The sequence below is a fragment of the Hesperophylax consimilis genome, chromosome 8 (assembly GCF_061612785.1).
Source record: "Hesperophylax consimilis isolate HC1 chromosome 8, BYU_Hcon_1.0, whole genome shotgun sequence".
NCBI classification, from domain to species: Eukaryota; Metazoa; Arthropoda; class Insecta; order Trichoptera; family Limnephilidae; genus Hesperophylax; species Hesperophylax consimilis.
The window spans coordinates 41,783,826-41,802,226 of record NC_142843.1 but is presented as its reverse complement, the minus strand read 5'-3'; the positions used below and the strand labels follow the sequence as shown (position 1 = coordinate 41,802,226).

General features: G+C 34.9%; 1 protein-coding gene across 1 annotated transcript in view; it reads right to left on the bottom strand.

Moving 5' to 3' along the window:
* LOC149422086 (uncharacterized) overlaps positions 1 to 18,401 on the bottom strand; it is a 32,949-nt gene continuing 14,548 nt past the window's right edge. Inside the window, exons 4-7 of the mRNA XM_089634302.1 lie at positions 16,124 to 16,273; positions 7,898 to 8,194; positions 565 to 4,526; positions 1 to 451 (exon numbers count right to left, since the gene is read on the bottom strand). Of these exons, the coding sequence (XP_089490428.1) occupies positions 374 to 451; positions 565 to 4,526; positions 7,898 to 8,194; positions 16,124 to 16,273 (4,487 nt within the window). The 3' untranslated portion in view covers positions 1 to 373. The remainder of the gene's footprint in view (positions 452 to 564; positions 4,527 to 7,897; positions 8,195 to 16,123; positions 16,274 to 18,401) is intronic.

Genomic DNA, 18,401 nt, shown 5'->3' with positions numbered 1-18,401 from the left:
TTAAACAAACTTTGGACTACAACTTTTTTATATAATATGGATATTCCGTTGAAACGGAAAGAAAACAAAATACATAGGTTATTTTAATTCCACCCTAATGTATACGCATAGTTTACAAAAACATTCTTAACAATGAATAATCAGGTACATTAGGATATATTTGATATTTACATTAAAATAAATTACAAATCAAAAATGTAATTATATACTCGACTATAAATGTGATTTTATACATAATATGTACATATTAACAATATATTTGTAGAAGTAAAGTATTAAACTTTTAGATCCTCCGTATATAGTCCTATTCAAAGTGGAACATTAAACAGCATGGTGAGGAAGTCACGTTCAGATATCAATACATGTAATCGTCCTAGAAGTGAAACAGTGTGGGAGCTTTAGCAGGCGGCGCTGTGGTGAGCTGATCGTGAAATCCCGCCATCGAGGAACGCTGGGAACACACCACACAAATGGTAAATAAAGCGGTCATTTATGAATGGGTAAGATAAATAGATTAGCAAGGTCTGCTGTCATTTGTAAAAGCTATGTGATATAAAGACAAACCTTATTGATCTCCGGAAATATGGTGCTCAGGTTGAAGTTGGTGAGACTGGTCCCGCTGGTGTTGGGAGAAGGAGGCTTGCCCGACGATGGAACGCCCCGGTAGTTCCCTTGCCCCGCTGCCAAGCCGGGGGCCAGAGGCTGCTGGGCGGGGTAAGGATGCATCTGGCTCGAAGAGAAGTAACCAAATAACGAATCATCCAACATCGTATTGGAAACAGAGCCGACAGCTCTGTCTTGAACGCCGATATAATTATCGGTGTAGCAAGTTTTGGTTTTTTTCAGTCGCTTGTTCGATATGGAATCTTTCTTCCAACTCTCGGTTTTATGTTTTCCTGTCGCCTCTTTTGAGCCTGCCGTCTTGTTGCTGAATGAGTATTTGGGAATATCACGCTCGTTTTGTTGCTTGGGTCGACAATGCTCCAGCTTGGGTGTGAAATAACTATTCTCCACTGGAGCAGAGAAATCAGTCACGTCTGCCATGAAGCCAGTGTTATTCACGGAGTAGTTGACAGAGTTCATGTTTGGTGTCATGAAGCTAGCGGTGGAATAGAGGGGAGGGTTGGATGCCGGGGCCGGGGCAGGGGTAGGATAGGGATAACTGTTGCCCACGTTAGATTGGCTTTGACCAAAATGTTCATATTGCAGAGGATGATTTGACGGATTGTGATGGTTTCCGTGTATGTTTGCCGGTATACATAGGTTAGAAGCGTCGTAGGATTTCACACTGTGAGAAGATACTTTTTGCCGTCTATTCTGTTGATAGTTTGTATCATTTATTTGCAGCAGAGCTTCCGTTGAGTAGGTGTTTTTGTTGAGATTTTTATTTGAGTCAGATTTATTATTAAAGTGGGTATCTTTCAACTGAGTAACAACATGTTGGTCCGGGACTTGCTGCACTGGATATTCAGCAGGATAGAAAGACATTGTGTTATTATGGCCGAGATCATAAGACTTGTTATTACTGATTGCATAGTTGAAATTTTTATTCTGATTATCGGGAGGTGCATTTTTCTTTTGACCATATGGAAATGAGGATTTATTTACTCCGGTAATTTCTGACCCGACAGAATCATCTTTCCGCCTCTCCATGAGTTGACTCACCGACAAGAAACTCCCAGTTGTATTGGAAGAGTTCATGTCCAGAATATGAGAGTGTCCTTTAGAAAAGATATCCTTAGGTTTAAGTGAACCTTGTTTACGTTCTTTGGCAGAAGTATCGGATTGGTCTAAGAACAAGTGCTGGTAGGTCTGTTTAGGTTCTCCTATGGCCAGAGCCAGGTCGCCTACCAGAGTGGGTAGGGGTAAGCTGCAGGGCGCTGGGGGTAACCCGCAGGGGACAGGGGGCATACCACAGGAGGCCGCAGGGCCCGAGTCGCCCAAGGAGGAGGTCAACTTGGACGGAGACCAAGAATACTGGTTATCTTCAGTGGCTATACTTGCCTGAGGAACGTAGGTAGCAGGAGGCATATGATAGAATGGTTGATCATAAGACTCTGACTTCTTGTTGCTTACGGATGGAGCCAATGTTACTATCGGACAGTTATGTTGAACGATGTATTGCGAGGTATTCGGTATTGATGTATTCTTAGAATTTCTACTATAGTGCGGCAAAAACATGTCCTGGTTCTGGTGGCCAGAATGAACTTCCGAAGTCATCCAGTTCACCGTGCCTTTTTGCGAAGAAAATTCTGTTTTTACACTTTTATTATCTTGCGGGGCGAATTTAGCATCTCGGTTACCATACTTGGGAAGATTGTTTTTAGAACTTTTGATATCGGTAGCACTAATAGGCTTTAAGCTTGCCGATTTGGAAAATAATGGCAGAGGAAATCTGAACTCAGCTTGCAAGTCTGCGCTGGAATTACTTTGCACCTGCACATTATTGGGGGCAAGAGATACGTTGCTTTTCTTAGAGTAATCAGTTTTCTGAATATTTTCGTAGGTAGTTTTGTCATCTTCCATCCAGAGGTTGCAACTTTGAGTATAAATATTAGAAGTGAAATCAGATAAATAAGAATTGGACGATGGTTTAGGTCTGACATTACTAGAGTTTCCGCAGGAAAGACCCAGATTAGTGGAAACCTCTGTTGTGAATGGGTTGAAAGTATTACAAGATGTGTAGATATTGGATGTATTGGGGCCGGGAAATGTGAATGGGATATCCATGGACTTGGAGATAGGGGAAAACTCTGAGGAGACACCAGGAAACAGCAACTTTGCAGAGTGTTCATTCTTGCAGGTGTTTGCTTCATTGGGGAGGAAGAGAGGCCCATTGTAACTGTTTATTTTGTCTCCATTGTTACAAGATACAGAAGATCCGTAAGGAGCCACAGCGGAGTATAAGTTGTTATCACTGGGTGAGATTTTCGCCTTCATATTAGGTTCAGGTGGTAGATTATCATAGTGGAATAGAGTTTTAGAAAGATCTGATTGCACTTTGTTCTTTTGGTCTTTAGCATTATTCATGACGGGCGCATGCTCGTAGCTAAACATGGATTCGGATAAACAGTAGGTATTGCTGGCAGTCATGGATTTGGTGTGAGGGAAACATATATTCATATCAGAGTAAATGCATGCTGAGGAAATGGAAGAGGTTTGCGGTTTGTACCCAAACTTGGTTGGATCCTCTTGTAGGGGCGAAATGGTCTTGGGGCAGTTCGCATTGCCCTGCGGGGGAAACCAGGACGATTTTGTCTTGTCATTCATCATATCGTTTGGTTTAGACAGGCAGTCGGGAAAGCCACTGTTGGGCTGATTCAATAATGGCAAGTTTGATCCGGAGGACGATTCTTTAGGTAGGAAGAAGTTGGTGAAGTGTTCCATAGAGCAAATGTTGGGGGTCTGCAGGTTGTCGTTGAGAGGCGTGTCGGGGCGAGGGCCGGCGCAGACCAGAGGGAAGGCGAGCAGGAAGGCTGCCGTGGGGGAGGAGGGCAGGGGGGGCAGTGGAGCACCTGCATCTCCCCCCCAGCCCCCCAGCAACTCCACCGCTATATCCTCCTCTGCCTCCCGAGCCTGCTCTTCAACCTTTTCCTTCTTATTGCTAGCCAGCTTACGTAGCTCATCGTCCATATCTTGTTTACTGCTACTCTGATTGACAACGGTATTCAAGATTTGAAGTTTGTCCACAGAATCAAAAGGGTTGCTGGATTTAAGGTTGGAGATTTCCATAGGTTTAATTACCTCTTTTACGAGATCATTATCAGTATTGGGTTTTTCTAAGCAAGTGGCAATTACTAATTGGGAGGATGTGCCTTTATCTAAGCACTTGTCATTTGATTCCACGGGAGCTTCACAACTTGATTTACTAATATACGTATCTATTAAATCTTTGCCCTTGTTAAAATTGTTTCCTGAAATTGGAAGATGATTTTGTTTTAGTTCTATATTAGGCACATTCAGGGAACTCTTCTGGAGACTGAGTGCATTGGGGGCATGGCTCGCACCTGTCGCCTGTTCCTCGAGGCCCCCTTTTACCAAAACTCTTTCTTGCCCATTGCTTTGAGGGTTCGGTATATCCACAGGATTTTCACTTTTTATCTTATCCATATTTTCTTTATCACTTTCAGGCTTATTTTGTACCTGTTTAGCAGTTTTCAAATTTTTAAAGCAATTTAATTTATAATGCATATGTTTGGACACTTTGGGAAGACGTAGCATTTTTGGTGCCTTTTTCCCTTTGACCATTGAGAGCGAAGTGGAAAAGGCTGAGATGGGAACTTTGTTAACCATGGTTGTTTTGGTGACATCGAAACCATAAATATTGGAGTATATCTTCGTGGGTACAGTCCTTCCCTTGGCGTTGGAAACTAGGGGGAAGTTATTGTTGGAAATGGAAGGCTTCTTCGTGTTGGGTCTCTGCAGCAGGAAAATGGTTGGTGGGGGGGCGGCGGGGAGCGGCAGGAGTGGCAAGAGCCCTCCGCCCATCACCACGGGCCCCCGTAAGCTGCCATTTGTCAACCAAACTGGAAGGAGAAAACAATAACTATGTGTAACATCACTTTATTGATATTATTATAGTAAATGATTATTTAAGCTTCAAGATTCACCCCCGGGACATGAGGATAGGAGAAACGACGGCGGTGTATCCTTTTTCATACAAACTGGGTTTGAGGCAAAAATACCCAAACAAACTGAATAATAAATAATATCTAGTACAGATATGTGCTACATCATTTATTTGATATTATTATTATTTACAAATTATTGAATACAGCCATTAAGGCGAAGCTTGATGCCAAATCCCTATTTTGATTAATCTTTATAACGAATTGGTGTACATTATGAATACCAAAAAATATGCTTTAGATAAATTGAAGGTTTTTCTATCGTTTTGCTTGAGTAGAATACAAATAAATAAAAAAATTACTCAATAAAAAATATAAATGTAAAGTACTAAAAAATTATTTTTTTCAATAGAAATGTATGAACGCGTAAAGGAAACAACTTTTTAAAAATACAGTATAATAGCTAAGATTATCTGTGACAGTTTCACTTGATTAAAATTTTTGCTTTCTTTTAAAATTATTTACAAAATAAATAAAAACCAGTTTTGTGCTTAAAATCGAACGTTTCTAAACTCCGTTTGTCAAGCGATTTTAACCTTTCCGGGAGTATGGACGCAAATGAACGACGGTACACACTTTCGCCAAAGGAGTATGGACGTCTATGGACGACAGGGGTCGCATATGCATATTCGATGCATATTCTGTAAATATGCATCGTATTGCCGTCTATGGGCATATTCCTGTGACTTTACACCAATTTTAAACATTTTACATCATTATCGACAGAGATATCGGCTGTTATTTATTTTGCATACTATCATAAAATTTAATCAAAAAATATATATCTTTATTTATGTAAAAAAAACTCACTCCCCAGAGCACAGACAGAATTACGTAACATACTCCCGGAAAGGTTAATGCCTATTACCTACAATATAAAGTTTACAAAGAAAATACACATTTTTGGCTTGTAGCTTCCTCTTAAAGAAATTGATTTTTAATAATCATAGAGGCAACGTTGGCAATTATTTGCGAGTTAATGATACATATTAAAAAAATAATTTTGCCCTAACCTAAAAAAATGTGATGAAATATAAATTAAATATGAAATAAAAATGGTCCTCCCCAAGGACTTGCTGTTAAACTGCTGTAAACTTTTAAAATTTCTTTTAAAACTTATAATTAAAACAAAATTGGATTGACTGGAGTTTGTGGATTGAGGGACTCGGTAGGACTAGGTAGAACTGACATTTATTTAGATTATTACATTCCCCTATCTGACATTCTTTAGTTTATTACATTCCCCTATCTGACATTCTTTAGTTTATTACATTCCCCTATCTGACATTCTTTAGTTTATTACATTCCCCTATCTGACATTCTTTAGTTTATTACATTCCCCTATCTGACATTCTTTAGTTTATTACATTCCCCTATCTGACATTCTTTAGTTTACTACATTCCCCTATCTGACATTCTTTAGTTTATTACATTCCCCTATCTGACATTCTTTAGTTTATTACATTCCCCCATCTGACATTCTTTAGTTTATTACATTCCACTATCTGACATTCTTTAGTTTACTACATTCCCCTATCTGACATTCTTTAGTTTACTACATTCCCCTATCTGACATTCTTTAGTTTATTACATTCCCCCATCTGACATTCTTTAGTTTATTACATTCCCCTATCTGACATTCTTTAGTTTACTACATTCCCCTATCTGACATTCTTTAGTTTACTACATTCCCCTATCTGACATTCTTTAGTTTATTACATTCCCCCATCTGACATTCTTTAGTTTATTACATTCCCCTATCTGACATTCTTTAGTTTACTACATTCCCCTATCTGACATTCGTTAATTTATTACATTCCCCTATCTGACATTCTTTAGTTTATTACATTCCCCTATCTGACATTCACTCAAAGATAGATCCCGCAATGTTTGATCAGAGTATTGGCACATTGCTAGTTAATCCAAGGGAGCCTGCTATGCCTCCCATCAAAACCGTGGTTTCAACAACTTCCCCATTTCTCCAAAAAAGAAATTTCAAATTGCCTGATTGTTGACTGATTTACTTTGTCCAATATAAATTTTAAATTTCTACAATTACAATGTTTTATTGCTGTACCCCACCACGCATTACTGACACGCGTTACAGTTTGTCTGTGCAGAGAAACAATAGCGAGTGTTGCTTTTACGCCAACAGATAACGCTGTTTTGAAAAAAAAAGCACGTTTTTTACCTGCCGCAGGTGACATCTATATAATATGCAACGATGCAATTTAATGCGTATTCAAAAGGTGAAGAATTTTCGAAGATTTAAGATTTCGAACAAACGAAAATTTACATTTTTATTTATATAGATAGATTTACATAGTAGGTTGGGCAAGATTATTTTTCTAATAATTATTACAACTATCCACTAACCACTCGAGCGATAGCTACCCAAATTGAGGTAGGTGATTTTTATAAATAAAAATAATTTATAAATTTAATGTTTTTTTTTCATTTATAAAACCTAGAAGAATGGGATAAATTGTGGCAAGGTGTAATCATTGGCTAAACAACAGTATGCAGATCAGATGTCACTATATTTATATTTGGAAGTATAATCGCTAAATAGGTAGTATAAAATAAAGTCACTATCCGTGTCTGTCTGTTTGTGCGTTTAGTTTGTTTTAGTTAATTAAATCAAATGACCAAATAATTCACAACCCCAAACAACGCCGGTACACGTCAGCCAGTATTAATTAAATCGAATGAACACATCGAAAACCGAACACCCAGAAATCTCCATCGCTCGAGTGGTTCTCACAAAAAATTGTCAAAGTTAACTTTAAAATCATGAAAAAATGATTTCTTAATAGCCTATATTTTATAATTTAAAACAAAAATACATAAGGTAGTACATATCCGTACTAGATATTTGCTACACCTTTTGATTAAAAAACTAATTATTCAGTTCGGTCAAGTATTTTGGCCTCAAATTCAAATTAAAGTTTTATATGAAAAGGGCCACGCAACCGTAACTCTTAACTGCTCTTTTATTCCATTCTAATTTTGTGTAAATTGTGAAAAAATAACTTGAATAAATAAAAATTTTATATGTATATATATATGTTGCTATGGAAATAGTCATTAAATTGCGGGCTGCAAGTAATTAAAACATGGGAAAGAGTTGAAATAAATTATTTCAAGTTTAGTTTTTTTTCTGATGATTAGAACAGTTCTTTGGAAACCGGTCAAAAGAGGAAATAAATTTCCCATAGGATCTCAATGAAGACGAAGCGTACCTAGAGAAGAGAAAATAAGATATTTACCATTGGTAGTGCCACCGAGCACGGCAGACGATATTGGACACACGGCCAAGCCAGCCTCCTTAACCTTTCCCATTGGCGTAACTTTCTTTCTGGTACGCTTTCTATTGATCAGGGGTTTCTTTACCCCTCTCTTCTTGACGGGCTTCTTGGCGCTGGGCACATTGCTCTTGTTCTCCGCGGCTGCTGATTCATCGCCCGAAGGACTGGCGCTCTCCTTGTCTCCGGGAACAGGCTTGATCTGCGCCTTGCCGTCGGATAGTTGAGGTTTCTTCTCTGGATTTTTTTCTGGCAGCTTAACTGTAATTTGTAATTTAAAAATAATTATTGGAAAGAATCAACAAAAAAACATCACTGGTATGGGGTGACTTAGAACTAGACAGGTGAAGTCAGACAATGCCACACATCACTGGTATTTGCAGGGAGAGGGTAATAAAAAGCACTGTCCTCTAGCATCATAGAGGAAGGACATATCAGCATTACGATTTTTTTAAATATGGACACAGGTATTTTGGAAGTATAGAACCATAAATTATATATACGAGACGCAGCTGTCAAGTGTTCAGCGCTAAAAAGTGCAGTGCCAGAACATATCATTAAAAAAATGCCTGAAAAGATTGTGTTCAAAATAATTGATAAATTTTAAAGTGGAGGTTTCAAGTCCATCTACTGGTAAAAGCTTATTTGAATTGAGTCAGGAAAACGGTAAAGCGCTAAGAGAAAACTGCTTAGAACGGAATGGCCGGCATCCTATTTTGTACATCCCGAAACCTGACATGACATGCTAAGGGAAGTGCGAGCTGAAATTGGTCAAATCACCTTAAAAGAATATTTTTCCCAGAAAATTAAAAGAAAAAAAATTTGTAACCCGGGAAATAGCAAAGATATTCAATAACAAATATTTGGCATCTATGTTTATTTCTCTATTTTGTTAAGGCGAAATAAGTAGACTTGACCTGAAATTTGGCATTTTTGAGGCCAATTTTAGACGAATGGACACTTTTCTAGAAAAAAACACAAATTGATTTGTAAATATCATAATTTTATAAAGTAAATCAAGATGTTAAATTTTGAAAAATAATATTATTTTCATATCATAATAAAGTGTTACCGTTGGACAATGCGCAGATTTGTTGCATTTTTAAAGGTGAATTTGTATTATACAACAAATATTTCAAATCATAATATAATAATACAGTATAAACCAAGGCTGCCCAACCTTTTTAACAGTTGGGCGAAATTGACGATTTTGAATCACTGGCGGGAAACTGAATAGAATTTCCATAAAACATAATTCCCCACAAAAGATATTCAAAATGAGTGCTCCCCACAAAATATTTGAAATCCATGGGGGGGGGGGGGGTTGTTACGAAACTTCGCTGAGAAAAAATTCCGCGCACCCAAAAACATCATATGTGATTCCCCACAACAATTTTTCGAATTCCGTGGGGGGGGGGTGGCTACAAGGCTTCCATTTCGGACGCAAAAAACATTATAACGAAAACCGGTGTATTTTTGTTCAAAAAGTAAGTTCAACAGGTTAGATTTTTTTCGTCGCTGATTCGTAGCCTTTGATTGAGTAGCCTTTAACTAACTAACTTACTAACTTTAAGTAACTTTTTCAAATTGGCGGATTGGCGGGTTTTTTGAAAATGGTTCACGCGGGCCACTTATAATTCGTTCGCGGGCCACATTGTGGCCTGGGGTTGGGCAGCCTTGGTATAAACAATCAATAAATTATCTACCAAAAGTATGTATAAGAATTTTGTTTTTATTTCAAATAAAATTACTAATAAATAAATCCGAACACGCGTTTTGTGACGAAAATCCCTCAATTTGACTATTTATTTATGGTCTTACAAATTGGTATAGTTCAGATTTTTTTACAAAAATAATTTTCCAAGACATTATTGAAACATTAGAAATAATTTATGACCAAAAAATATATTCTTAAAGAATATAATAGTAATTAATTTCGATTCGCGTTTGTGCATTTCTATTAACTCGGCACAAGACAAAATTTTGTCAGTCACCGTCGTGACCGTGCGGCGAGCGGACGTCTAGTCCACGCCAGTCTAGTTAATAACATTTTAAAGAAATTCCTCGCTTAAAAATGGGAGGAAAATACCCTTGGAAAAAGTTCTATTAGAAAACACAAATTACGACATCAAAAACGTATATGGTAGATATATTTTCAGAAAAAACAAAGGTTACTGATATTTATTAGTGATATTCTACCTACCCATTCATCCAGTGTGACGTATTTTTATGTCTACATAATTTTATTAAAAATCACCAAACAAACCAATAGTGAACTCAGTTTAAAGTGCACAATTCTCCTAAATTCTCCTAATGACCGCGCGTCAAACCAGTGAATTTTTATCGCGTGAAGTGGCTGTTTTAGTGCTTTTTTACCTATATTTCTAAACTACCTCGAATTGTCAAACTGCCCTGAAGTTTTATCTCTACCTATTGGAAAAAAACATCGGTTGTGACGCTAAAGTGATTAACGAGTACTATCTTATAATATTATTAGCCAATTAAACATCACATTTTACGTAAAGACTGTGTCAAACAATACTACCATGAATACAAAGTGCATTATTTGCGAAAAAGACATTGACACTCCATCGGATTTTATTTGCTGTAGTGTCTGTGAAAAAGCTACCATCTTGGCTGTGCTGAAATTACTGAAACGACACGCCGTAGTGCAAGGAGTTTGCAGTGGAAATGCAAAAAATGTATTAAAAACAATAAAAATATTAAATCAAAGCAGGCGAATAATGAAATAACATTGAACAACGAAAAAGAACCGCCATCTATCGCCATACAAGCAAAACAGTTTTCTCAAGCGCCAAAACCTGAACTCGCAATTCAAACAAACACAGAAAGCTTACCAACCTCAAATATAGATGGAGCTAATGGTCCATTAATCTTGCAACTATTTTTAAAAGAGCTCACTGAATTCAAAACAACCATAATGAGATTCGTGGAAGACAAATTTGATTCATATGTAAATAAATATGAAGCTCTAATCTCACAAAATAACGAAATAATAAAAACTATCCAATTTATGACAGATCAACAAGAAGGCTTAAAAAAACGGATAAATGTTATCGAAAAAGCACAAGAAATAGTCAACGACGAATTAATTGCACAAAAAAATCATAATAATATACTACTCAATACTATTTCTAAACAAGAGGAAAAAATTGATAAATTGGAGTATTTAAGCCAAATCTGTAACATCGAGATAAGAGGTGTCCCGGAGTCTGACATGGAAAATAATGCAGAAGTTCTCAAAAAAATCTGTAATACCATCAACTACGAAAATACTGACGTGCATTCTGTAATAACAAAAATAAACAGGATGGGACCGAAGTTCTCCGACAAAAATCCAAGATCTATCGTGGCGACATTCAATACCATAACATCGCGGGACGAGTTCCTATCCAAATTCAAATCTTACAAGAAATCCACTACTAATGTGACAAACAAAATAAATACAAGGGACCTAGGATTATCGCAAACCGCCAATCACATTTATATATCCGACCAATTAACTCTGAAAAGAAAATTTTTGCTATCACAAACAAAAAAATTTGCTAGAGACCATAATTATAAACATGCTTGGTCCAGAGGAGGGCGAATTCTTTTGAGGAAATCTGATACATCCAAGACAATTCCAATAAATAATATTGCTGATTTGGACAGTGAAAAACGTCAATTACTGTGACTAGTGATACAAATTACTGTGCTGCTATACCACTCCACTATATTAGACATTAATGTTTGTTTTATGATATGTTTTTCTCCGTTATTCAATAATAGTCAATATGTATTCTTACTTTCCCTGATGGATAATTTAGACAAGATAACACATACTCATAATAATGTACTCTCTCTCTACTTATAATTATTATTATTATCTAGATCGACTGTTTTTTTATTTTTGTTTTATGAGTCATAACACCACCTTGATATTGTACACGAGATATAAATTGTTCTCCTATGATCTATCAAGCATGTACATTAATGTTTGTTTTACAATATGCTTTTATCAGTTATTTTATGCCACTACATATGTATGCTTACTTTCCCTATTGGCTACTTTCGACAGGAAAACATATACTCAAAATAATGTACTCTCTCTCTACTTATAATTATTATTATTATCTAGATCGACTGTTTTTTATTTTTGTTTTATGAGTCATAACACCACCATGATATTGTACACGAGATATAAATTGTTCTCCTATGATCTATCAAGCATGTACATTAATGTTTGTTTTACAATATGCTTTTATCAGTTATTTTATGCCACTACATATGTATGCTTACTTTCCCTATTGGCTACTTTCGACAGGAAAACATATACTCAAAATAATGTACTCTCTCTCTACTTATAATTATTATTATTATCTAGATCGACTGTTTTTTATTTTTGTTTTATGAGTCATAACACCACCATGATATATTGTACACGAGATATAAATTGTTCTCCTATGATCTATCAAGCATGTACATTAATGTTTGTTTTACAATATGCTTTTATCAGTTATTTTATGCCACTACATATGTATGCTTACTTTCCCTATTGGCTACTTTCGACAGGAAAACATATACTCAAAATAATGTACTCTCTCTCTACTTATAATTATTATTATTATCTAGATCGACTGTTTTTTATTTTTGTTTTATGAGTCATAACACCACCATGATATATTGTACACGAGATATAAATTGTTCTCCTATGATCTATCAAGCATGTACATTAATGTTTGTTTTACAATATGCTTTTATCAGTTATTTTATGCCACTACATATGTATGCTTACTTTCCCTATTGGCTACTTTCGACAGGAAAACATATACTCAAAATAATGTACTCTCTCTCTACTTATAATTATTATTATTATCTAGATCGACTGTTTTTTATTTTTGTTTTATGAGTCATAACACCACCATGATATATTGTACACGAGATATAAATTGTTCTCCTATGATCTATCAAGCATGTACATTAATGTTTGTTTTACAATATGCTTTTATCAGTTATTTTATGCCACTACATATGTATGCTTACTTTCCCTATTGGCTACTTTCGACAGGAAAACATATACTCAAAATAATGTACTCTCTCTCTACTTATAATTATTATTATTATCTAGATCGACTGTTTTTTATTTTTGTTTTATGAGTCATAACACCACCATGATATATTGTACACGAGATATAAATTATTCTTCTTTAATCTATCAAGTATATACATTAATGTTTGTTTTACAATATGCTTTTTTCCATTATTTTATAATACTACATTTGTATTCTTACTTACCCAATTGGCTACTTTCGATAAGAAAACACATACTCAATATAATGGACTCGCTCTCTACTTATCATTATTGTTATTATATAGATCGATTGTTTTTTATTTTTGTTTTATGAGTCATAATACCACATAATGAGATATATTATCACACACTTACTTTCACATATTTTTGGTTCCTTGGAACGGGCAATTTTCCTAGTTAGGAACCAATAATTTCGACCTGATAAGGTACAATAATCTATAATCAATAAAAATATTTTAATAATAATAATAATAATTTAATTACCCGTGTACATTGTACGTACTTATATGCTATAGTGTCGTTCGAAAGAATCAGTCAGAATAAGCACATATTTTTTATAACATTTGGCGATAATTTTGTGTTGTTTAATTTCCAGGGAAAAGAATCAACTATCAGGAGTTTATGTCTGTCATCGATGTTTCATGTATAAATGTTAAAACTTATGCCAAAGCACGTGAAACTGTGTGTGATTGGTGGTCAAAAAGTGCCGTGAACCAAATGAATTTTTATTTGTGATGTGCGATTCAAATCATTTTTTTGTTTATAATTTCTATTTTACTGTCGAATTCACTATTACATTGGTATAATTCAACACATTTAATATTTTTTGTGTTACTTTTTGCTAGTGACAGCAGAAGAAGCAACATTGGGATTTTGAGCTTTATAATTAGTGGCAGCAGAAGCAACATAGGGATTTTGTGTTTTATAGTTAGTCACAGCAAAAGCAACGTTAAGATAAAGTTGTAAACTTATACTGTCACGCGTTAAAAGAGGAATCTGATAGTATTATTGTCCTAGCGTCTGGACGATGTAGGCCCTCTGATTGGTCAAATTAAAATTGTGTTTAAATAAGACATTAAAAATTAAGACACGATTTCATACTGAAATAGAATCGCCACATGTAATACGATATTTCTTCAAAAATATCGTTTCTGCTCATATAATTTTTGGATAATATCGAAGAATATATGTTTTAGAAAGTTCATAATCCATTGGATTAATTACATTACAATGAAAATTATCCACAATTACGTGATTATGTTTGACGTTTATAAAAAATTACGCGTTCATTCAATATGGCCGATACGCAGGGCTGTAGATGGCCGACAGAGCGCACATCTGGCGGTATAAGAACGAACCAAATGGCGCGAATATTTATATATGCAAAATTACTTGACCACGTTTAAGAAGATTTCTTCTGGAAGCTTTTCACTTTGCAATGGCATTTTTCATTATTATTTATAATTATTTTTTTGCTTATTAATTATATCTGATTTTATATTGACATGTTTTCTAATTTCTAAAATTTCAAAATTATTATTATTTATTTGCGATGCTTTATATCCTGAGTGAAGTATTTTAAGACCTGAATTTTTATCGAAAGTGTGATCATTATTCAAAAGATGATTTGCAAACTCAGATTCACTATTTCCATTTAGAGCCCTGCGATATTCTTTAGTTCTGACTTCAAAGTTTCTATTGGTTCTACCTTTGTAAAAGAAATTACAATCATCCCAATTGAGTTTTTAAACTCCTGATTTTTTTGTTTGAATTTTGTTATCTTTATTATTAAGAATATATTTCTTCATTGTTATTAGTGTAAAACGCCAGTTGAATAGTACCAGGATTGTTTTTATAAATAATTTTAGAAGTATCGTTATCCACAAACAGAATTCTACGCCATTGTTTATTTCTATCTTTAGAAAGACCGTTTGAAGAGAATATGTTTAATTTTTTTATTTAGTATTTCAACTATCATTTTATTAGAATAACTGTTATTAAATACTATTTGTCTTATGAATATATTGTTTTAGGGTTATATGCTATTTGTTTTTTTCAGGTCTTAAAATACTTCACTATAAATAATTTTGAAATTTTAGAAATTAGGAAACATGTAGAACAATGTAAACAAGCAGATATAATTATCAAGAATTTTTTTATAAACTCTCTTTTAAATATTTTCCCACTCAACTGGTCTTTCCCGTCTAACGATATTGTAATTCCTAATTCCAATTGCAATCTATATTTAATTTTTGACTTCGGTGTATACACAATAAAATGTAAACATTATATTTATTTATTTATTGGACAATTTGCATAGCGCCGCTTTTGTGAGATATCACCTCAGGGGCGCTATATTGAAATAATCTACCTTTATATATAGATTTTTACTCTCCTGATGAAGGTGTATATATAATCTAACTAAAGTGGTAAAGAATTACCAACAGTTGGAGTAAAATTAACACCTTTTAATTAAACCGACTGCTAATCTCATCGCACAATTACCCTCCTTTTATTCATAAACCCGGGTACAATTAATCAATATGTAATATTCTATTATTTTAATATTATATTTTGCAAAATATGTATGTATTAATGTAACCCATATGATGTATATTAAAATAATTTAAAAAAAAATAAAAAATAAAAAAATTTAAGTCAACTTTGTTATAACTATCTTTAATTTTGACAAACTAAACAATATTGATTCAACTTATAGACATTGACGGTTGTAACACATATTTAAGCACTGCAAGTCTCCTATGTGTTAATTATATTAGGTACGATAACAGTTAATATCAGTTGTAGACATGTAGTCAATAATACGGTTTCATTTGAAATAATCCATCACAAATACGTAAAATTTCATTTATCCAAACAACTGTCATTCTTATTATGCGTAAATTTAGCTTATTATTATTTATTAACTCCTTCCTGTTCCGTGTTTTAACAATATATATACTCACCCTCTCTCTGTGAATGTCCTAATATCTATCTATTAAATGTAACTGTTGTTAATATCACTTAAAATGGGCGAAGCAACTGCTTGTTAGATATTATTATTATTATTAGGAGGGAATAAGATTTATATTTACTTGTACTCTTGTCTGGTGTGGGGGGCGGGGGGGGCAAGGGGACCCCCGCCTTCAGCAACACCTGCAGCAGCTCCCAGTTCGCCGCTCGCACCCCTTCAGAGTCTCCGCACAGGTCTCCCAAGCCAACATTAACTCCTGTACTTATCACATCTAAAAAAAAAAAAAAAATTGAATTCAGTAACAGTCCTGGTATGTACAATTTTTTATTTGTGGGTTACAGGAAATCAAACATTATTTTCTTAAAAACATCTTTAGCACAAATGTGACGATTTGACAAACCTACCGTCACTGCGTCAGTTTTACGGGAGTAAAAGGAGTCATTTGTTCCTGTTTCCAGGCTAAATTCACTTTCTGGCTTTGTTATTTACCAATAATACAACATTTTTACACAAATCACTAATTACTTCTCTTTAAAATCGGTAAAAAGAGGGACAGCTAAATACTCAAGTGGCTATATTGTATTTCGGCAAAATAATAGCTCGTCATTAGTTGAATCCAATATTGCGATTTTTGAAAGTAACTTCTTGGCGATTTAGTGGTTTCCTTATTTTTTAAATTTATTTATTTCATTTAAACGCCCATGGGGCTTTTACATACAATGCAATTTTTATTTAAATACTGTTGAAATGATAACAACAATATAAGACTAGTGCTGCCATCTATGTATTTAATATGTAAACTTATATGAAATAAATGACAGTCTATTCTCCATCTTTGATCAAACAGCGTTTCATTACAGGTTATGGGCCGTTCGCTTATAAATCTTCGCGATTTTGTTGTTTTTTTTGTTTGACCAGTATAAAAAAAAACACGATTACAAAACGCGATTGAACTGTGTCGTGACGGATTGTTATAATAAAAGTGTACAACTTTAGTATATCGCAGTTTAAAAATGTCGGCGAACTATCTTATCAACGTACCCAAGCTAACGGGACGTGATAATTACGACATATGGTGTTTTGCGGCACAGAATTTTTTAATCCTCGAAGGCATGAAGCATTGTGTGCAGCCAGAAGTCGGGATTGAAATAAAACCTGCAGATGATGCAAAAACCAAAGCAAAATTGATTATGACAATCGACTCGTCTTTATATGTTCACGTAAAAGATGCTACATCCAGTAAAGAGTTATGGGATAAATTAAAAAAATTATTCGACGACAACGGATTTTCACGGAGAATAAGTTTGCTGAGAAATTTAATTTCGATTCGCCGAGAGAATTGCAGTTTGATGACGTCTTATGTGACGCAGATTATCGATACAGCACAGAAGCTTTCAGGAACGGGATTCGAAATTAATGACACATGGACAGCATCATTGCTACTCGCTGGTTTGCCAGATCGTTTCTCGCCGATGGTTATGGCATTAGAACATTCAGGAATTCCTATAACGACAGACTCCATAAAAACAAAATTGTTAGATATGGATTCAGCAAGTCATGACTGGAGTGAAGTTAGCGGAGCTTTAGCAATTCGTTCAACTTCAAAGTACAAACGAAAAAATAATTCGAATATGTCTATGGCCAGCAAAAGTTATGTTGGCAGCAATGGCAGCACTGGCTTGTCAAAGTCAAACGTCAACAAGCATATAAAGTGCTACAGATGTAAACAAATCGGGCATTACAAGAACCAGTGTACAAATACAGAAAATAACTTGTCAAATCAGATAAATAAGGATCGAATGCAGTCTAATGCGTTTAGCGCAGTGTTCCTGAGTGGAAATTTTAACAAAGACGATTGGTATATCGACTCGGGCGCGAGTGTACATCTGACAGCAAATGAAAGTTGGATTATAAATGCGCAGTATGAACAAGAAAAAATAATTGTTGTCGCAAACAGTGAAAAGGTGTCAGTATTGTGTTCTGGCGATGTAAAAATCATGACTAAAACAGATAATCATGAGTATGACATCATGGTGAAAAACGTATATTGTGTACCAAGTCTAACAACGAATTTATTATCTGTTAGCCAACTGATTATGAAAGGCAACCGTGTATCTTTCACTGGAAATGGTTGTTCAGTTTATAATAAAAATAACGAGTTGGTTGCTACGGCAGTGTTGGTCAATGGAGTATATAAAGTGAATTTGCTAAAACAAGACTGTTTAGCAGCATCAGTTGCGTCAGGAATGACTTGGCATCGAAGGTTAGGACACATAAACAAAGATTATTTGAATCAGATGGAAAAAGCTGTGCATGGTATGTCACTTGATAAAAAAGTTGACATAAGCAAATCTTCATGCACAACATGTTGTGTAGGCAAACAATGCCGGTTACCTTTT